Below are 19,463 nucleotides of genomic sequence, written 5' to 3' on the forward strand. Positions count from 1 at the left end.
TCTGCCATTAAAAGGTGTGACAGACTGAGACATGGAAGAACCTTGAGAATGTTGTGCTGAGTGAAAGAAGCCAAACATAAAGCTCATATATTGTATGATTCTACTTATATAAAATGTCCATTAGAAACACACAAATTTAGAGATAGAAATGGTTGCCTGGGGCTGATAGGGGGTGCTGGGGAAGGGGGTAGGATAGGGAGTTATAGCCAATGGGCTTGAAGTTTCTTTTTGAGCTGTGAAAATATTTCAGAATTGGACAATGGTGATGGTTGCACAGCTCTGAAGACACACTAAAACCCACTGAATTGTATACTTTAAAAGGAAATTTTCTGGTATCTGAATTGCATCTCAAGGGGAAAAAATCAGAGATGGCATCACTTGCCAAGACCCATCCCACTCCAGTCCCTCAGAGTCACAGATTCCTTCCCATCTGGGTGGGGCCACATGGGTGTGCCCTTAATTGTCCCTCTTGGGGAGGACAGAGGCTGCCCCCAAATTTCCAGGGGCTCTGTGCCCTGGGGACCATCACATCATCTGAATCAACAAAGGTGTCTCCCCAACAGTTCTCTCCCCTCCTGGCGTATCCCTCCCCTCACCCTACCCACCTTCCCTCACTTCCTCCATGGTGTCCTCACCATCACCTCACCTGAGCTCCAAGAGGTGAAGGAGTAGCCAGACAGCCCAGGAGAATCTCCTTTGCTATTTAGCCACCAGTGTCCTGACTTGGATATTGCTCTGTAGTTACCTGCGATGGTACCACCAGAGGAACAAGCCTGATCGGTCCTGATTCAAAAGGCAATTTCAGGAAATGTCAAAGGAAAGAGCTTGGTATTCAGCAGAGTTTTAACAAATCACTCTAAACCATGATGTGAAATTCTCCCAGCCATGTGACTCCCCTCACACCTAAGGTCACAAATCACCATCTAATAACCCAGAATGAGGACCCAAGAATCAGAATGCTTCCTCTTTCTTCCACTTAGCTATAACATTTCAGAAAAGTTCCTTGATATTTTTAGGTTTTTATTGCACCATCTGGGAGAAAGAGATAAGATGGTTTTTACTAGGTAGTATTTGTAAAGCCTTTTGTTTTTCTGTGCAGAGTAAGTATATTGAAAAAAGAAAAACTAAGTAATAACTACAAGGTCAAGAGCACAGAGAACACCCAGCCCACGGTGCTGACTCTGCAGGAGAATCATGAATCAGCCCCACAGGCCAGCCACACACAATACCCCCACCCCGCCGCCCCTCACGCATGCGCAGAAGGTGTGTCCACTGGCCACCCCGCCCCCCCGCCCCACCCCGCCCACCATCACCACCACCAACACCAACACGTGGTTTGGGAACCTTTATGCTAAGCCCTGTGTAAGTTACTGGGGGAAAAAAAAAAAACACACACTAGGACTTTATTTATTTCTTTTCATGCTTCTGTTTAGCTTATTCGTTGTTAATGTTTATTTTGCCTTTAAATATGGATCTCCATTCCATTACTATCATAGGATTTTATTCAAATTTAATATACTTTTATATTTGAAAGCCTTTTTATTGTTTACCCTAAATGAATGAAATTTGCAATTTGAAGTTGGTTGTTTATTTCCCATGAGTCTAAAGTTCGAAATGTTGTAATGTGTGATCGAATTATCAGTCAAATGATCAGTATACCACTGAGGAGAATGATCAAATACATGAGAAGTAAAAGAAAAATTGAAAGTCTTCATCTGAACAGATTTTGCACAGTCCTTTTTTCCTGATGCTTTCCTATATTCTTAGATGATGACGACTTATGCTAAAATGACACAGGGAACAGCATTTAATTTCATCCTTTTTTTTTTTTAATGAAAATGCTGAAAATTCCTTAATCATCTAAACAAGTAGATGGGAATGGGCTACAACATCACTCAACAGCTGAATTCTCTCAGAGTTCTGTTTCCCCAAATCAGCACAATTTTGTATCCTCAAAATGTATTTTTAAATAGTCTGCCAACTGACAACTCAGTCAAGTTCTCCTTCAATTTTGTTGGAAGCCAAGAATTGGAAACCGTCTGACTCAGAAAGGAATAGCTACCCACCCACTAGAGTTTATCTCTTTCTTAGACCCACCTCAATATTTCAAAGGATCCCTTTGAATGGAAGTTTTAACATTCCAGAGCAATGCTGTAATAAGATTTGGGAATGGGGGAGAGTGGTACCTTCCTTCTGTGAAGCAGGACAGGGGTTATTATGAAAAGGGAGCGGGGAAGGAAGCAGAAAATCACCTGGACCACGGGGGGCCTCCTCTGACACAGCAGTTGTCCTACACATTTATGGTCTTAAAGTGGATGACCTTAAAGCTCTCCATCCTCATGCCATTTCCAATGCCCAATTTTCAGTTGTGTAGCCCCTGGGTGGGGAGCAGGGCAAGGAGCTGAGCCATGAGCCTGGGCTCTGGCCATCGAGCAGTGAGCTGGGCAGCCCAAGGACCTGTAGGGACAGGAGCGCCCGATGATCAGCACTAAGTGGTTTGAGATTCTTCCTCTAAAGAGTCTCTGTCTCCCCAAACCCTCCTAAAATCTCCCACACATGAGAGGAGACCATGTTACACATTGGGTCAGCAAAGCACAAAGAGAAGAGAACAGCCCAAGATGAGAGATGGTAGGTGTTCCAGAACCCACAAAGTAGGAACTTTGGGCCAGGAATCCAAGGAGAAGTCAGGGAGAACGCTGGATTTCATGGGGATGTGAGACGAGTCTGTTTTCATCTTGTCTTGAGCGCAGAGAACGGGGCCACCTCCACTGAAAGCTGAGTTAGACTGGGCAGATGAACACCTGGAGCAGAGTGGAGAGAGCCAACCAAAGTCCCATATCCTCTGGGTTCTCATCGATACCTGAACCAAGGATCTGAGTATAAGATGTGCTCCACTTTCTGCTTTTTTTTTTTAGTTGCAGCATGTGAGATCTTGTTCCCCGACCAGGGATTGAACCTGGGCCCCCAGCATTGGGAATGAAGTCTTAACCACTGGACCTTCAGGGAAGTCCTGGAAAACATTATTCATGTCATTCTGGAAAAAATGCAAAGCACTTACAGACTTCTCACCTTCGCCATAAAAATTACCCTCAAAGATGCACCCTTGAAATAATTTTAAAGTGTCCTGGAAAACCTCCAGGGCAAAATGAGTTGGAAAACATACTCCTGAGTATCTGAGTTGATCCAACTACACAAAATTGTTGACAATTAGATTTTGAGGGCATTTCCCAAATGTTGATCTAGAAGATTTTAGAGCAGTTGGTTTTAAACCATTCTTGCATTTGGTTTTAAACCATTCTTTCTGATAGTACTTATAGAGCCAAATTACTCCTGAGAGTACTTCTGCTTGTGACTATAAACCCATATCTTTGGCAAATAGGACCAGAGGGGTACCATTCTAATGAGTCTGAAAGCAGCTCAAATCATGAATGTATATGTTTTACAAAGGGTGTAAATGGAAAGCAAAATGTATTCCTCTCTTAAACTATGTATACTCATCTCCTGAGAGGTTTCTCAGGAGACTATCTTTGCAGCTGATTTTGAATCTCTCAGTGGTATTAAATACAAGTTATGTGTGCACATCAGTGACTGAGATACAGGGTCAGTCCACGTGACCTATTCTGACTAGTGTCTGTCCAAAATCAAAGGCAGCAAAAATGGTGAACAATCTAGGCCCTCACCTATTTCTCCATAACAGCAATCAATAATAAAATCAGTTCTCAAAGACCACTTACTAGCTTGAGAAAATCTAGCAGTTGTCAGCAACTACTGCTATCATTAGACAAAATGTTCAAAGTGAGTCAGTAGATTAGGGGAATAAAGACTTTTCCTGCTTAAATACAGGACAGACCAGTGTGTTCTAAAGTGGAATTACATGAAAGAGAAGAGCCAGAAAGTTGGGGTCCCAGATTCAACCCAACACTCCTGCCACAATAGCTTTTATTTTACCTATTTTCTTTGTCTAGGAAAAAAGTTGTAAAAGTTTTAAAGAGAATATAGAATTCTCCTGAGTCCAACCAGAGAAAACCCTCCAATGGATTTATTATGAATAAACAAAATAGCCATCAATTATAGTAGACCTTGAGGAATTCAGGTGGCAGGAAGTATTCATCAGGCTTTTAATTAAGTTTAGTGTCTAATTAACTATGATAATGAGGAAAGCATTATCAGACAAATAAAGGCGGTGTGTCAGAAGTTCCCAGGTGACGCAGTGGTAAAGAATTCCACCTGCCAATGCAGAAAATGTAAGAGATGCAGGTTCGATCCCTGGGTCAGGAAGATCCCCTGGAGGAGAAATGGCAACCCACTCTAGTATTCTTGCTGGGAAATCCCATGGACAGGGGAGCCTGGTGGGATACAGTCTTTGGGGTCACAGAAGTGTCAGACAACTTAGCAAACTAAGCAGCGACAACAACTTGTTTAAAAGAAAGAAGAGCAACTTGTCAAAGTAGCAGAGGCTTTGATTGAAGGTCTTCAAACAGAAAAAGTCAGCAGTAAAATTGGAAAGCCTTAGACTGCCTCCCTCGCTTAAACCCCTATTCTCACCGCTCACATTTACAAAACAGAGAGCCCGCTGATGGGATGAAATTGACCACTGAGGCCAAGCCAGATGTCCCAAGGCTGGGAATAAGTAGCAAGAAACTGACCATTCCATATTTGACACTAGCATCAGGGTGGAAATCTGATTTACCCTGTGCAATCATACAGATTCTTGCTCCTCTTTCCAAAGAAACAGTATCATCATGATTGAAGAAAAAGAATCTAGTCACTTGAAATAGTCTTATATTGTTATAATAAAAAGAGTCATTATATACTAATAAAACTCTATGAAGTGTATACTATCTTACCTATGAGAAAATTACTGTCCCACAAAGGACTAAAAACTGGCTTTGAATTTTAGAATGAGGAAATATCTTTGAAGTGAGCTTGAGTGTCTTCTTAATTTAGAAATTTCATCTACGACATCTCCAACTTATGATTATTTATTCTGTTTGAATACTTTCTGTGATTCAAGAAAATTCACTCCACTTTTGAACAACATTCATTATTAGAAAGAGCTTCCTCATATAAAGGGAAAATCCACTTCTCTATGAACTTCCCAGTGGGTCTGAGTCCTATGCCTTGTGTCTGTACAGAATAAATCCAACCCCTTTGCTGTAGAACGCTGAACATTTTGGAGGTGTTGATTTCAGCTGATGGTTTCTACCCCATTCTAGTTCTGGTCATCCTTTTAATGATGCACTTCAATTCATAAAGAGCTCTCTCAAAAAGTAGTAACCACACTGGACATGTAAGTGTTGATGGTGGTGTCATTCAGTCACTAAGTCGTGTCAGATTCTTTGCGATCCCATGGACTGCAGCACGCCAGGCTTCCCTGTCCTTTACTGTCTTCCAGAGTACATGTAAAAAGTATACAGTATGGAACTGCCAGATCCTCTGACTTGTATACTAACACCAGTTGTCCTGAACCCTGTATTTATATTGTATTTTTCAGAGCCATCAAGAGGTTACATCCTGCAACCTTTAAAAAAAAAAAATTAACCATATTCGATCCCTATGTCAGGAAGATCCCCTGGAAAACGGAATGGCAACCCACTTCAATAGTCTTGCCCGGGAAGTTCCATGGACAGACAATCTGGCAGGCTACAGTCACAGAGTCAGACACAACTGAGCTGCTAATACAACCATATTAGAGCTACCAGCAAACAATTGATTTCTTAATAGAGTTCATCACATTTATTCTCTTCAACTTCCTCTTGTTTGTATTAGTGTAAATACAGTGTCAAGATGTTTTTAAAATATGATGTTGCCATCTACCATGTGTGACCTAACTATACCAAGCCTGTGACATTCCCTCAGCCATGCATCTGAAATTTTCCACCTTGTCAAAGAGGCAGATTTCTACAACAGGCTCTAGATCTTCTGAGGCTCAGAACCTGCGGGGAAGCAGGGAGGGGAGATCATGTGGGCAGGAGACAAGCCGACCTCCCACAAGAACCCTGAGCACAAGAACAGCCAGGGACCACAGGCACATTGGGAGCCCCCAGGCCACCAGGGCAGCCCTTGCAGGAACATCCCCCTGGAACAGACTTTGTAGTTCCTTGGGGGAAAGAATTTGATTTCAGTTGCCTGACTTTTCTTATCAAGATCTTTCCTGACAACTGGAACTTCATGTTTTCAAACCACAGCACTGCGGTAAGTTTTCCAGATTTCCCAGCAGGAGCATGAACGGAGAGAGATATCAACACTCTGAATATTCATCTGTTCTCTCCAGACAGTGGAACTGCTAACACGAGGGTTACAGCTGGGATCTTCCTGCCCAATGGAACCTGACCAGAGGAGACCTGTGAGACCCCTGCTGAGTCTCTCCAGCCTCTCTTCTCACTGACCCTCCCGGCTATGTGCACATCTCGGCAAAGCCTAGACACAGGCAATAAAGGATGGACTTCAAATTGTCTCCTTTTCTGTCTCTTCTGAGTTGTTGTTGTTCATTGTTCAGTTGCTCAGTTGTGTCCGACTCTCTGCAACCCCATGGACTGGGGCACGCCAGGCTTCCCTGTCCTTCACTCTCTCCCCAAGTTTGCTCAAACTCAGGTCCATTGAGTCTTCTGAGTTGTTGAGTCTTAGCTACCTAGGTGGCGCTAGCGGTAAAGAACCCTCCTGCCAAGAGATGCAGGTTTGATCCCTGGGTCGGGAAGATCCCCTGGAGAAGGAAATGGCAACCCACTCCAATATTCTTGCCTGGAGAATTCCATGGACAGAGGAGCCTGGAGGGCTATAGTCCGAGGGGTCGCCAAGAGTTGGACATGACTGAAACGACTTAACACACACCCATGTCCATTGAGTCTTCTGAGTAACTTCCCTAAAATCTGGAAAAGCAGAACACAGTAGCCAGAATAATCATCCTGATCATCCTCCCTTGTGGCTTACTTTAGACCCCACCCCTGGAGTTATTAATTATCATCAGAGACATGTAGGCATGAACCACATGCTCACTGATAGAGCATGCCATACGGGCAACCTCATGGTATTTCTTATCTGACTCCATCACTTCCCACCTAAAATCCTGGGGGCATGGAAACTCCAGGGAATATGCTGTCCCTGAATAATATATATATATATATATATATATATATATATATATGTATATACATATATATATATATATAAACATTTCTAAAATATTTTTAAACATTAAAAAAAATTTCTTCCTAAACTCATAAACCTGGAGCTCTGGGGTGAGGGATGCTCAGTGGAAAGTCCCCACCATTTCTCCCCTCCCTCTCTGCTACTTCAGTCCACATGACCAAACTGGCAGCATGAAGCTTCAAATTGTATAGTCTTGTTGGACTAATCTTTCCACAAATAAAAACTCTGGATAAAATTAAAAAACAACTAGCTGAAGACACTAGAGAACAGACAAGAGCAGGAAGAAGATTAACACAAGGAATCACGGAAGGCTCCGGATGAATTTTCCATTTTTATGGCTTTTAACTCAAGGGTAGGTCCCAGTCCACTTGAGTCCCATGCCTCCACTTGAGATTAAAGAAATAATTTTTTGAAGCCTTATTTGCTTGAAGAATAAGAGAACTGAGATTGCATAGAACTAGCAGGTGGAAAATGAGGAAGAAAATCTCAGAAATGAGAGAGCCAGAGAACAAATTCTGTATATAAACATGGCCCAGACCCCTTGCCAACCTCCAAATCACACTTGCACAGGCCCACTCTAGGGAGAGTGAAAAAGGGAAGATGAAGCTTGTGGCTTGAGTTCAATAAGTCACTTATCTGCCCAAACAAAATACCAACACTCTTTGTAGTAACATGGCAGAGTCCAGATCTGCATGGTATATCGTAACATTCAGGACACCTATCAAAATTATTTGACATACAAAGGAATAGGAAACCATGACCCATACTTAGAAAAGACAATCAGTAGATAGTAACTCTGAAATGGTCCAGAGGTTAGGATTAACTGAGAAAGATTTTAAAGCAGCTATTAGGACTATGTAGCAGCACACAACAGAAAACAATGCAAAGAGAAAAAATTCTCAGCAGGAAATGGAAACCCTAAAAAAGAACCAAATCAAAATTCTGTGACTGAAAAGTTTAATACTTGAAATTAAAAATTCATTGAATAAGCTTAAGAACTGATTGGGAAAGTCAGAATTTAAAAAGAGATAAAAATTAATATATTTGAATATGTTGAGAAAAGCAGAGAGATAAAATGTATATTTTAAAAAATGAACAGAACCTCAGGGAACTATGAGAGAACTCTCAGGTGAAAGCAGGCCATTCATGCTAGCGGTCAGACATAAAGCTGTTCCGAGATAATCACTTAGCCAGATGTCCCAAAGATGAAATTACCCCTCATTCACCTATAGACAAAAACTCTGAATAACTTTATTAAATATAATGCATACAATCCATGAGTTTCCAGTAACACTAAGAAATTGGGTCATAATGGCAAAATAAGCTTGATAATGAAGACCATGTGAAAGTTAGAAAATATATTATTTCTTGGAAATACACGAAGCTTCAAGGACTAAAAGCCTCCTAAAAGACAGACTTAAAAGTCCTCTTGATGGAAAAGAAAAATTGAATTACAAAAAGAAACATGGTCTTTTTACAGAGGCTCACATTTAAAAGTCTGGGACCTCACAGTGGTTGCTGGGTCTTGACCAGGAGTCAGTTGCTTGACAATCAAATCCTGCAGGCTCAGCTAGTCCAAGAAGGTATTCTTTTCCTCTTAGAATTCTTAAAACTCTCTACAACGCTAGGAAGACAATTCCAGAAAAATATAAGAAGTAATCAATCAATCCATGACATTAGCTTTGAACCATGGGCTTCCCTGATGGCTCAGCTGCTAAAGAATCCGCCTGCAATGCGGGAGACCTGGGTTTGATCCCTGGGTCGGGAAGATCCCCTGGAGAAGGGAATAGCTACCCACTCCACTATTCTGGCCTGGAGAATTCCTGTGACCATGGGGTCACAAAGAGTCGGACACGACTGAGCAACTTTCACATGGTATGAGCACATTTGAAACTGGTATTGGCAGGTGTAATCCATTTGGTAATCATCAATATACTTCTGTGCATTTTTTTTTCTGCTTCTTAAAGTATTTGAAGCATTGGGTGAGTGAAATCCATGATTTTATTTGATGTTTAAAAGAGTTTGATTAACTTAGTTTTCAAACAATGCTTAAGCATTTAGATAATTTAATTTGTTAAATGTGTAAGTTTTGATTTATTCATCTTAAGCAACATGTAAATACTTAGAGAAATATCAGTCATTTATGTTTCATGTATGAAGAAAGTTGAAATAAATCATAATATTAATAAAATGGACATTAACTAGACTATAAATAGATGATAGTATTATTTACTATTTGAAGTGCTTTTGTTCACTGAGAAGAATCCGGTAACGATTTTCTACAAAGTTCTACAGCCATTGTGGACAAAACCTAGAAGGAAATAGATACTTTAGGAATATATTTCCATAATATCATATTGCATACTACTCAAATTCCAACCTAAGAGATTTCTAGCATTAGCATCATAAGTTCCATTTTCAACAGATCAGATTCAATCCAATTCTGACAAAAGTATAACACACTGTTTTCTCCTTAGCAAGAGCAGCAGCTCAAGGGAGAAGGTCATTTTTACATTCCTGGCTGAGATTCACACCCCACCAGAAACACATGTGCTGTTCAGTTGCTTTTCTTTTGAGGGTCTGTGTCTTAGCTCCGTCGTCAGGCTGGCAAGGGCCTCCCACACGAGGCAGTGGGGAGTGACTGCTTCGAAGGGCACAGGGCTTCCTTTTGGGGTGATGAAAAGTTCTTGAAATTACATAGAGGTGATGGTTGAACTACATTGTGAGCGTGCCAAAGACGATTTAATTGTGCAATGTAAAATAGCTAATAGATACTTGTGTGTTGTGTGGTTATTCAATTAAAACAAAAGAACAGTGGAATGTGGGGGGGTGGAATGAGCCAGTCACTGTTAGATGAGAAAGAGTGTTTTTGAGGGAAAAAAAAAGTTTCAAGCAGACAATGTGAAGACGCAAAGAAAAGTGATGGGGTTGCAGGGGTGAAGAACGGTCAGACCTGCTTCATCCTCTCACAGTGAAGTGAGGGGGATACACGGGTAATATACAAATTTTTTAAGATCCTCCCAAATTCTTCCCAATTTCTTTTTGGAGATTTGGGACCAAAGAGGGAACTGAAAATCAATACAGTCAGTAATTTAATCTGTATAGACTTCAGGAGTAGATGAGTTTAAAAAAAAGGAGTCAGCAGGCCATCATGTTGGCCTTTATCAGGTCAGGTCACTGGTTACTTTCTCTGTGTGGGACCGAACCCTAGTGATGTCCAGAATTGGATCAATACTTTCCCCACTGAGTAAGCAAAGTAATTAAACAAGAAGAATCATTTTTGCCTAACAGATTGAAAAATTTAGGGGGGCGGGGGAGGAGATTTTTGAAAAATTTTATTTTTGAATTTTTTATTGTAGTAGAATTGTTTTACAGTGTTGTGTAGTTTCTGCTGTACAATGAAGTGAATCAGCTGTATGTATACAGATATTCCCTCCCTCTAGATCCTTCCTCCCACTTCACCTGCTCTCATCCCACCCCCTAGATCATCACAAAGCCCTGAGCTGGGTTCCCTGTGCTATAAGCAGCCTCCCACTAGCTATCTATTTTACATGTGGTAGTGTGTTTATGTAGATTGACAAAATTTTAAGATTACTATGAGCTGGTATTTGTAATATGAACAGCAGCATATTCCCATGCTAACATCTCAGTAATGTAAATAAAATCAACTTTCCTAGAGAGTAATTTTGCAATACGTAATCAGTTTTGTAATATGCATATCCTTTACCTAGCCATCTTACCTGTGTGAATTTATCCCAAAGAAAGAACTAGTAAGGCATACAAAGTTACATGTACAGATATGTTCATCATGATGTTATTCATAATAGTGAAAAAGTGAAAAGCGTGTTTTCTCAATTCTCAATAGGGAACTCATTAAATACATCATGGTTCAGCCAATGCATGGCTATTGTTATGATAGATTCAAAAATAATCATGAAAATCAATATTCATTATAAAGAAAAATGCTCCCGATATGTTACGCTTAATAAAAAGATTACAAAACAGCATTGTAATATAATCACATTTTTATATGCATAGAAAAAATATGAAAAGGCACACATCAAAATGTTAATAAGATTTCTCTCTGGGTGGTGGTAATTTTCATTTTTACTTTATACTTTTTTGTATTGTCTGGATTTATTTCTATTAATGTGTTATTTGGTGGCTCAGAGGGTAAAGCATCTGTCTACAATGCAGGAGACACGGGTTCAATCCCTGGGTCGGGAAGATCCCCTGGAGAAGGAAATGGCAACCCACCCCAGTACTCTTGCCTGGAAAATCCCATAGACTGAGAAGCCTGATAGGTTACAGTCCATGGGGGCCACAAAGAGTCAGACACAACTGAACGACTTCATTTGCACTTTTCATTACAAGAAAAAATAAAGTTATGTTTATTTTGAGCAGCAGTCTAGTAAAGGAAAAAATAAAAGTGAAAAAATTTTAAAAAAATTAGCAAAATCTCTAGAGCAAAGATACCAATGGACTCTCTCGTGTTGGAGTTCAAGCTTAATCAATAGGCTCAGGCCACTGGATTCACTTTGTGAATCAAGGCTCTTTTCTTTTTTAAAAAATATTTTTTGGATGTGGACTACTTTTAAAATCTTTATTGAGTTTGTCACAGCACTGTTTCTGTTTCCTATTTTGTTTTTTTGTACGTGAGGCATGTGGGATCTTAGCTCCTAACCAGAGAGTGAATCTATAGGGACATCCCTGGTGGTGCGATGGCTAAGACGCTTCAGTCCCAATGCAGAAGGGGTTTGATCCTTAGTCAGGGAACTAGATCCCATACACCACAACTAAGGGTAGGCATGTCACAACTGAAAATTCCGAGTGCCACAACTAAGACCCAGTGAAGCCAAATAAATAAATGAAAACAAGATAAATATGATATAATGCAAAAAGGAAATCTTGTCAACCATCTTTTTCATAAAAATTAACATCAACCATGTTAGTAGGAAAGAAAGAAAGAATACACACTCAAATGTGACCCAGGTGGAGGAGGGAAAGTAAAGTTTTTTCCAGGAGGAAATGGATGGAATGTGTCTTTTATGTAGTATTATCTTTAAAAAAAAAAAAAAAACTTTTCTGGGATTCACAACCTCCCTGTGCAGCCTATTACAGTACTTCATCAGCTTGAGGCTCAAGAAACTTAATCAATACCACGCTTGCCTAAATTTAAGGCCAATTATTCTTTTGCAGTCTTGAACACACACAGAAAACACTGTTCATTTCCCAAAATTATCCCACACAGGTTTCACAAAATCCATTTAATTGCTTCCTGGAACACTTGAAAGATCCCTCTTTATAGCATTTCATGATGGCAGCACCAATCAATGAAACGAACAATTCCTAGATTCGATTTGCAGGAAACTCAATACAATACATTTTACACAGAGGATTTATTTGCTGTCTACATTTTAGCTTTCGTGTAGTCCTGGACATTGATCTTTAGGGGAATCAAAATTTTTTTGATTTATCAATAAAGCAAACTATTTTTGAACTGATTCTAATTTCTTAGCTAGTAGAACTTCTTGCTTGGGATTTAAATACAATGGTGCATTTTCTACAAATCAGTTAAATTGCTTTGTAATATGAAGTCAGTCAAATGATTTTTTTATGCCAAAAATATGTTTTAGTCTTCTCATTCACTCATTTATTCAGTAACTATTTATAATACGCTAAGTATTCTTCAAGGAACCAAGGACTCAATAGTCGGTGATACAACTCTCAATTTGCTGATTCTTGATACTAATAATGATGGGAGTTAACTGGTAATCCAGTGGTTAAGACTCCATGCTCCCAAAGCAGGGGACCTGGGTTCGATCCCTGGTCAGAGAACCAGATCCCATATGCCTCAACTAAGAGTTTACGTGCTGCAGCTAGACTGCACATGCTACAACTAAGACCCAGTGCAGCCAAACAAATACTCTCTCTCTCTCTCTGTCTATATATATATGTATGTATGTATATACATACATACATATACATAAAGAATTCTCCTGCCAATGCAGGAGATGTGTGTTCAGTCCCTGGGTCAAAAAGATCCTCTGGGGAAGGAAATGGCTACCCACATCCAGTATTGTTGCCTGGAGAATCCCATAGACAGAGGAACCTGGCAGGCTACAATCCATGGGTCGCAAAGAGTCGCACACAACGGAGGATGCACGCAATATGACATGCATCAGTATCTATGCCAGCACTGTGCCAAGTGAGTTACATCTGGTGTTCGTTTGAAGAGGTGATGTGAGTTAACCATACTCTTCCTACTAAGATGTGGAAGAGGCGCCATTCAAACCCAGTCTGGCTGTGTCTGAAGCCCAAGCTCTCAACCACAGTGCTACCATGCTTCCGTTACATAATGTCTACTCAATCACAAGTGAGACAAATGAAAAAGGAAACCTAAGGCACCCAAGCCTGCAGAGGGACAGAGAAGGCTATCATGGACCAGGTGTTTCAGCTGAACAAATGTCAGCCCCTGGAAGCTGGAGGGGTTGAGGGCATTGTGTGCCTACACAGAGGAAAAGTGGGGGTGAGGTGCAGAAAAACTAAAACAAAACAAAACATGTATGACTAAAATCAAGGGACGGGAAGATGGAAAGAGAGTAGTAACATGTAGGCTAACTTGTCACCCTTGTTAAGAACACGGGTGTGCGAGCTCAGTTGCTCTGCTGTGTCCGACTCTTTGTGACCCCACAGACTGTAGCCCGCCAGGCTCCTCTGTCCATGAGATTTCCCAGGCAAGAACACTGGAGTGGGTTGTCATTTCCTCCTCCAGGGGATCTTCCTGACCCAAGGATCAAACCTATGTCTCCTTTGTCTCCTGTATTGGCAGATGGGATTCCTTACACTGAGCCACCTGGGAAGCCTCTAATAACGTGAAACTTGATCTAAATGCAGACCAGAAACACAGAATTGTCATCTTAATTAACTTAACGCTTAGTTTCCTGGGGATATGGACATCCTGAGTGAAGAATTGGACTTAACAAATTGTAAATTTGGGTGTGTATATTTTGCCACAACAAAGAAGTAACAAAAGTATATTTTACCGGAAGAAGGAAATGGCAACCCACTCCATATTCTTGCCTGGGAAATCCCACAGAGGAGAGTGGAGGGCTACAGTCCATGGTGTCACAAAGAGTCAGACACAACTGAGTGTGCACACACACACACATAGTGCATTCTGAGGAAAGACCATAGGTGTGCCTTAGAGTTCTGCATTCAGGGCTTCTTTAAAGGTGTCATCCACTTAGTATGAATAGAATGCTAGACTACTTATTTAAAAAAATATGCAACAAGCAACAAAGGTTTACTGTATAGCACAGGAAACTACAGTCAATATCTTGTAATAACTCATAATGGAAAATAATTTCAAAAAATATATATATGTGTACATGTACAACTGAATCCCCTTGCTCTGCACCTGAAGCACTGTAAGTCAACTATACTTCAATACAAAATATACATTAAGAAAAAATGTATTTTAAAAATAGTAATCATATGCACAAATACAAAACACACCCAACTTATCCCTGTAAACATCTATTATTTCAATGGTTCATAAATGTCATTAACTTCAGAGGGTCTCATATCTATTATTACTATGCAATAATGTTAATAATAATATTATGTCTCTACATTTAGTCACATTCCTTCAACCTTCTAGTGTAAGTGACAGCAGTTCAGTTGTGCCTCTGCAATCCCACGGACTGTAGCTCACCAGACTCCTCTGTCCATGGGCTTCTCCAGGCAAGAATGCTGGAGTGGGTAGCCATTCCCTTCTCTCGGGGACCTCCCCGACTCAGGGGTCGGACCTGGGTCTCCTGCATTGGCAGCAGATTCTTTACCACCAGGGAAGCCCCCTCACTCTTCTAAATGGCATTTAAATTCAAAGAGCATAGATAAAGAGTTTGTATTAAATGAGACAGCCTTCTTGTTAATACTTCTCTGAGTATCAGAGAAGAAAAAAGTTTTAAGTAAAGCAGTAAAACTTCAGTACTGCAAAAAAAAAAATAATGGCTTTTGCTACATTAGCAATGAATGTTGTTCTTTCTTCAGTTTTTAAAACCCAATAGTTGCCAAAAATCCATTATTCTCATTCATATTATGACCATTTATTCCTTTATTCTGGAAATATTGATGAATTTTTAAAAAAAAACACTGCTCACTCCTTGAGAGGGAAAAAAAGCTGCAAATTAGTTGATACTTCTCATTGAAATTAAAATATATTTATCACATTGAAAAGTCAGGTTTATTCATTATGGCTGAGATTGATGAATATGACTATAGGTGAGAAAAGCATAAATAGTAAAACAAAAAATCAGTTTAAATTAAAAAAAATGTCACATATGCAATCTCACAAGAACAGGAACTGCAATTCAGCTTTTATTTTTATTTTTCTTAATTTGACATACATCACACATATCGTACATACATACTTGTTATACAAAAGTTTATACAAAAATCCAAGTAATTTAATATCTCAAAAAGGAAGAGGGACATACTGCATTTGATTCCTGGTACTATTCTGTTTAAATACTTTTAAATTCAGATTTCAAAGAGACAACAAATCAAAAGCCATTAATTTTCAAAGAGCCCTATGTTCACATAAATTCATCATTCAAGTATATTTTTATCGAAACAATAAACCATCCGTCTGGATACAGAGTCAAGCTGAATGAGCCAGGATGTTGAGAAAAGCAGAGCTTTCTCCCGGGGCTGTCATCAGCTTAGAATCAGCTTCTAACGTATGAGATGCAGGGGATGACTGTGATTTCCAACCCGACACTATTAAATGCCATATTACAGGGCAGACGACGCAGAGCATACCTTGTATGGTTTGTCTACAGATTCTCATTAAAAATATAATACTAAAAAGAATAATCACAGTAATTAAAAATTTTACTTTCCCTAATTTCTGCTTTACTCAGTTTGAAAAACAGTACATCTTTTTCATTGTTGCTTGGCAACTTGACATCACACCTGAAGGAATAATTTAAACATCCTACGGACAAAATAAATACACAAACTTCTAAAAGATCTTGGTATTGTTTAGTTTATATAGTCATAATTTCTGTCCTATGGATATCAATCACAGCAAATATAAAGAGTTAAAACAATATTCCTCACCAAAGGATTAGCATGTTTTTAAAAAGTGAATTGTTGAGGCACAAAAGTATGTGATTTGCCCAAGGTCATGAAAGGAATGAGAGGCAGAGGAAAGAGCTTGTTTTTCTCTAACTTAAGCATCTATACTAAAACCCTAGGTTATGCCACCTTGCAAAACTAGCTCAGTGCAAGAGATGCAGAAACTAGATGCATTATTTAGGAATGTTTGTTTAACCTCCACTGCTATTATTGATAAACTTAACTTTAAGGATCTATGTGTAGGATACATGATTAGGCAACTATAAAAAGAACCATGATCATTTTCCAAATTATGAGGCATGGAGTGGGTAGCCATTCCCCTCTCCAGGGATGTTTCCGACCCAAGGATCAAACCTGGGTCTCCTGCATTACCGGCAGATTCTTTACCAGATGAGCTACCAGGGAAGTCCATAGTTTTAAGGATCTATGTTAATGATACATGATTAGGAAATTATAAAAAGAACCATGATCATTTTCTGAATTATGATGCATGTAGTGAGTTATTGTTTAAATTTGACACAACTGATTGCAGAAACAAAATGACAACATAATTTTAAGCAAACAAATTCAATGAAAGATGCTTCTTGATGTGATTTAAAAAAAAAATACTAACTATAGAACCTACAAAATTTAGAATACAGTCATATAGATACAAACAGATTAATATAAATGTATTAAAGCGTCTTCTGGTTGATCTTTTGTTTGTTATGAAAACGTTCTAGCAAAGCGCTCATTATGTTTCCGGGTATTCTTTGGTGCTTATCAATCAGAGCTTGAAGAGCATCCTTCGTCTATCAAGAAAGCAAAAGAAAAGCCGTTATTCTTTTAGTTCTCAATGTAGATATTTAGTTTGTAAGGATTTTAATATACTAGTACTTTAAAGAAGTCTTCCTGAACTTAGCATCTATGAATCCTCAGAATGAATGACTTCTTTCTCAGTACACCCACAGCATATTGCTTTTGTTTTTTAATGTAATACTGTTAACTTCAAAAACCTTTCAGCATTCTAAACATACAAAAAATAATGCAATGTTGCAAATTGTGTTTAGTACAGAAGGTTCTTGAACTTTCATTCATGTAGTGACTCTTCAAGGTGCATAGCATATTTCTTTCATTTTTATTTTTTTTTTTTGGAGTATCATTGCTTTACAATGCTGTGTTAGTTTCTGGCTGTATAACAAAGTGAATCACCTATATGTATACATATATCCCCTCCCTCCTGAGCCTCCTGCCCAATCTCGCCCCCATTTGACCCAGCAATCCTACTACTGGGCATATGCCCTGAGAAAACCGTAAGTCAAAAGGACACATGTCCCCAGTGTTCACTGCAGCACTGTCTATAATAGCCAGGACATGTGAATAACCTAAATGTCAAATAACAGAGGAACGGATAAAGAAGCTGTGGTACATATATATAATGGAATGTTACTCAGCCATCTTTCCTACACTCACTTTACTAGAGTTGAATTACAGATATTGTCCACATGGTAACTTTCTACACCTTAAGATACCTTAGCATTTTTCTAGCATTGTGCACAGCAATGCCCTGCACACAGTAAACACTAAAAAGAACTGAAGGGGGAAAACATCAGAAGGAAAAAAGTTGTAGGAAGTTTTCTGGCGGGCTCATGGAAGTTTCACCCCTTTCCAGCTGTCCACAACAAAATGTCAGCGGTGCTCAGGTTGAGAAATCAAGCCACAAGCACAGCATTGTGCTAATCTGCTCACATGCATGCTCAGTTGCTCAGTCATGTCCAACTCTTTGCAACCTCATGGACTATGGCCCGCCAGGCTCCTCTGTCATGGCATTTCCCAGGCAAGAACACTGGAGAAGGTTGCCATTTCCTTCTCCAGGGGATCTTCCCAACCCTGGGATTGAACTCACGTCCCCTGCATTGACAGGTGTATTCTTTTACCATTGAACCACCTGGGAAGCCCCCTTGTGCTAACACATCACCTTAAAAACATCAATGTAGTTATTGACCTTCTACATGGGGTTGTATGTTCTAGGATAACAATAGTAGCCAGCACCCACGGAGCACTTACTGAATGGCAGACACTATTTTCAACAGTGAACGTGATCAGTCGCCTGTGACCCTCTGGGTACAATGTGAGTGGGCTCCGTTTTTCTCCCCTAGACTAGAGGAGGGTGATGGGGCCTGCCTGAGTCACAGAGCACTGGAACAACCTGACTGCACAATTCACAAACAAGATTCCATTTTCCTCCCAAGGTACTACTACCAGACAAAGGCAATTGCTTTCTTTTCATGGAGGTCAAAGCTTTCTTCTTCTAAACATCACTTACAAAACTTTTTAATTATCAGGGCCAAGAACTTCAACCTCAACAGTACTGACATTTTAGAAAGAACAGCTCTTCGCTGTGGGGGCCGCCCTGCCCACCACAGAATATATACCAGCACCCTTGACCTCCACCCACGGGACTCCAAGGGCACCACCACCTCCTCAGTTCTGTCCGCTGTGACAATAAAAATGTCCCCAGACACAGGCAGATGTCCCTTGGGGGAAAAGTCACCGCTGATCCAGAACACATTTGTAGAATTAATGAGTTCATTTTAAGTGAAAGTAAAAATATGTCCTAAAACTAAAGAAAGAATAATTTACCTTTTCGGCTAGTTCTTCTGCTGTGATCTTTGGGTCGTATGGAATGGGATCGCCTAAGTAGGTGCGCAACTTTACAGGAAAACCTCCGTACATGGGGGCAAATGGATAGCGGAACTTTTCATAAAGCCACCTAAACAGCCCTGTTTTAAAGGAAATGAAATCATTTTAATTGTTACATATTCAAGCATATAAGTGTAATCTTTCAAACGAATTATGTAAGACTTTGAGGAAGGGGACAACCAGTATCATCTCCTGGCAATTAATACAATACTTTTTTTAAAGGGGAGCTTTTCACTGATGGTAACAAATGTACCACACTAACGCAAGATGTCAGTAATAGAAGAAACAGGAGTGGTGAGGGGTGTGGGTCCCCTCGGTGCCTTCTGCTCTATTTTTCTGTCAACCTAAAAATGCTCGATAAATAAGGTCTATTAATGGGGGGTAGAGGTGGAGATGAGCTTTCAAAAAATAAGAATTTTAAAAGACAAACTAATTACTATTATTGCAAAACAGGATAAAGACTGCAACAAAAAAGTTAGAGGCTAAAC

At 39.8% G+C, this 19,463-nt stretch overlaps 1 protein-coding gene across 3 annotated transcripts in view; it reads right to left on the reverse strand.

Annotated features, from left to right (window-relative positions):
- Nucleotides 1-15,518: 15,518 nt before the first annotated feature.
- The window catches only part of TMEM68 (transmembrane protein 68), a 34,111-nt gene continuing 30,166 nt past the window's right edge, over nucleotides 15,519-19,463 (reverse strand). For all 3 annotated transcript variants that reach the window (XM_043879413.1, XM_043879412.1, XM_043879411.1), the window contains exons 6-7: nucleotides 18,916-19,055; nucleotides 15,519-17,084 (exon numbers count right to left, since the gene is read on the reverse strand). In XM_043879413.1, coding sequence (XP_043735348.1) covers nucleotides 16,968-17,084; nucleotides 18,916-19,055 — 257 coding nt within the window. In that variant the 3' untranslated portion in view covers nucleotides 15,519-16,967. The remainder of the gene's footprint in view (nucleotides 17,085-18,915; nucleotides 19,056-19,463) is intronic.

This window comes from Cervus elaphus, chromosome 21, assembly GCF_910594005.1.
Source record: "Cervus elaphus chromosome 21, mCerEla1.1, whole genome shotgun sequence".
Classification (NCBI taxonomy): Eukaryota; Metazoa; Chordata; class Mammalia; order Artiodactyla; family Cervidae; genus Cervus; species Cervus elaphus.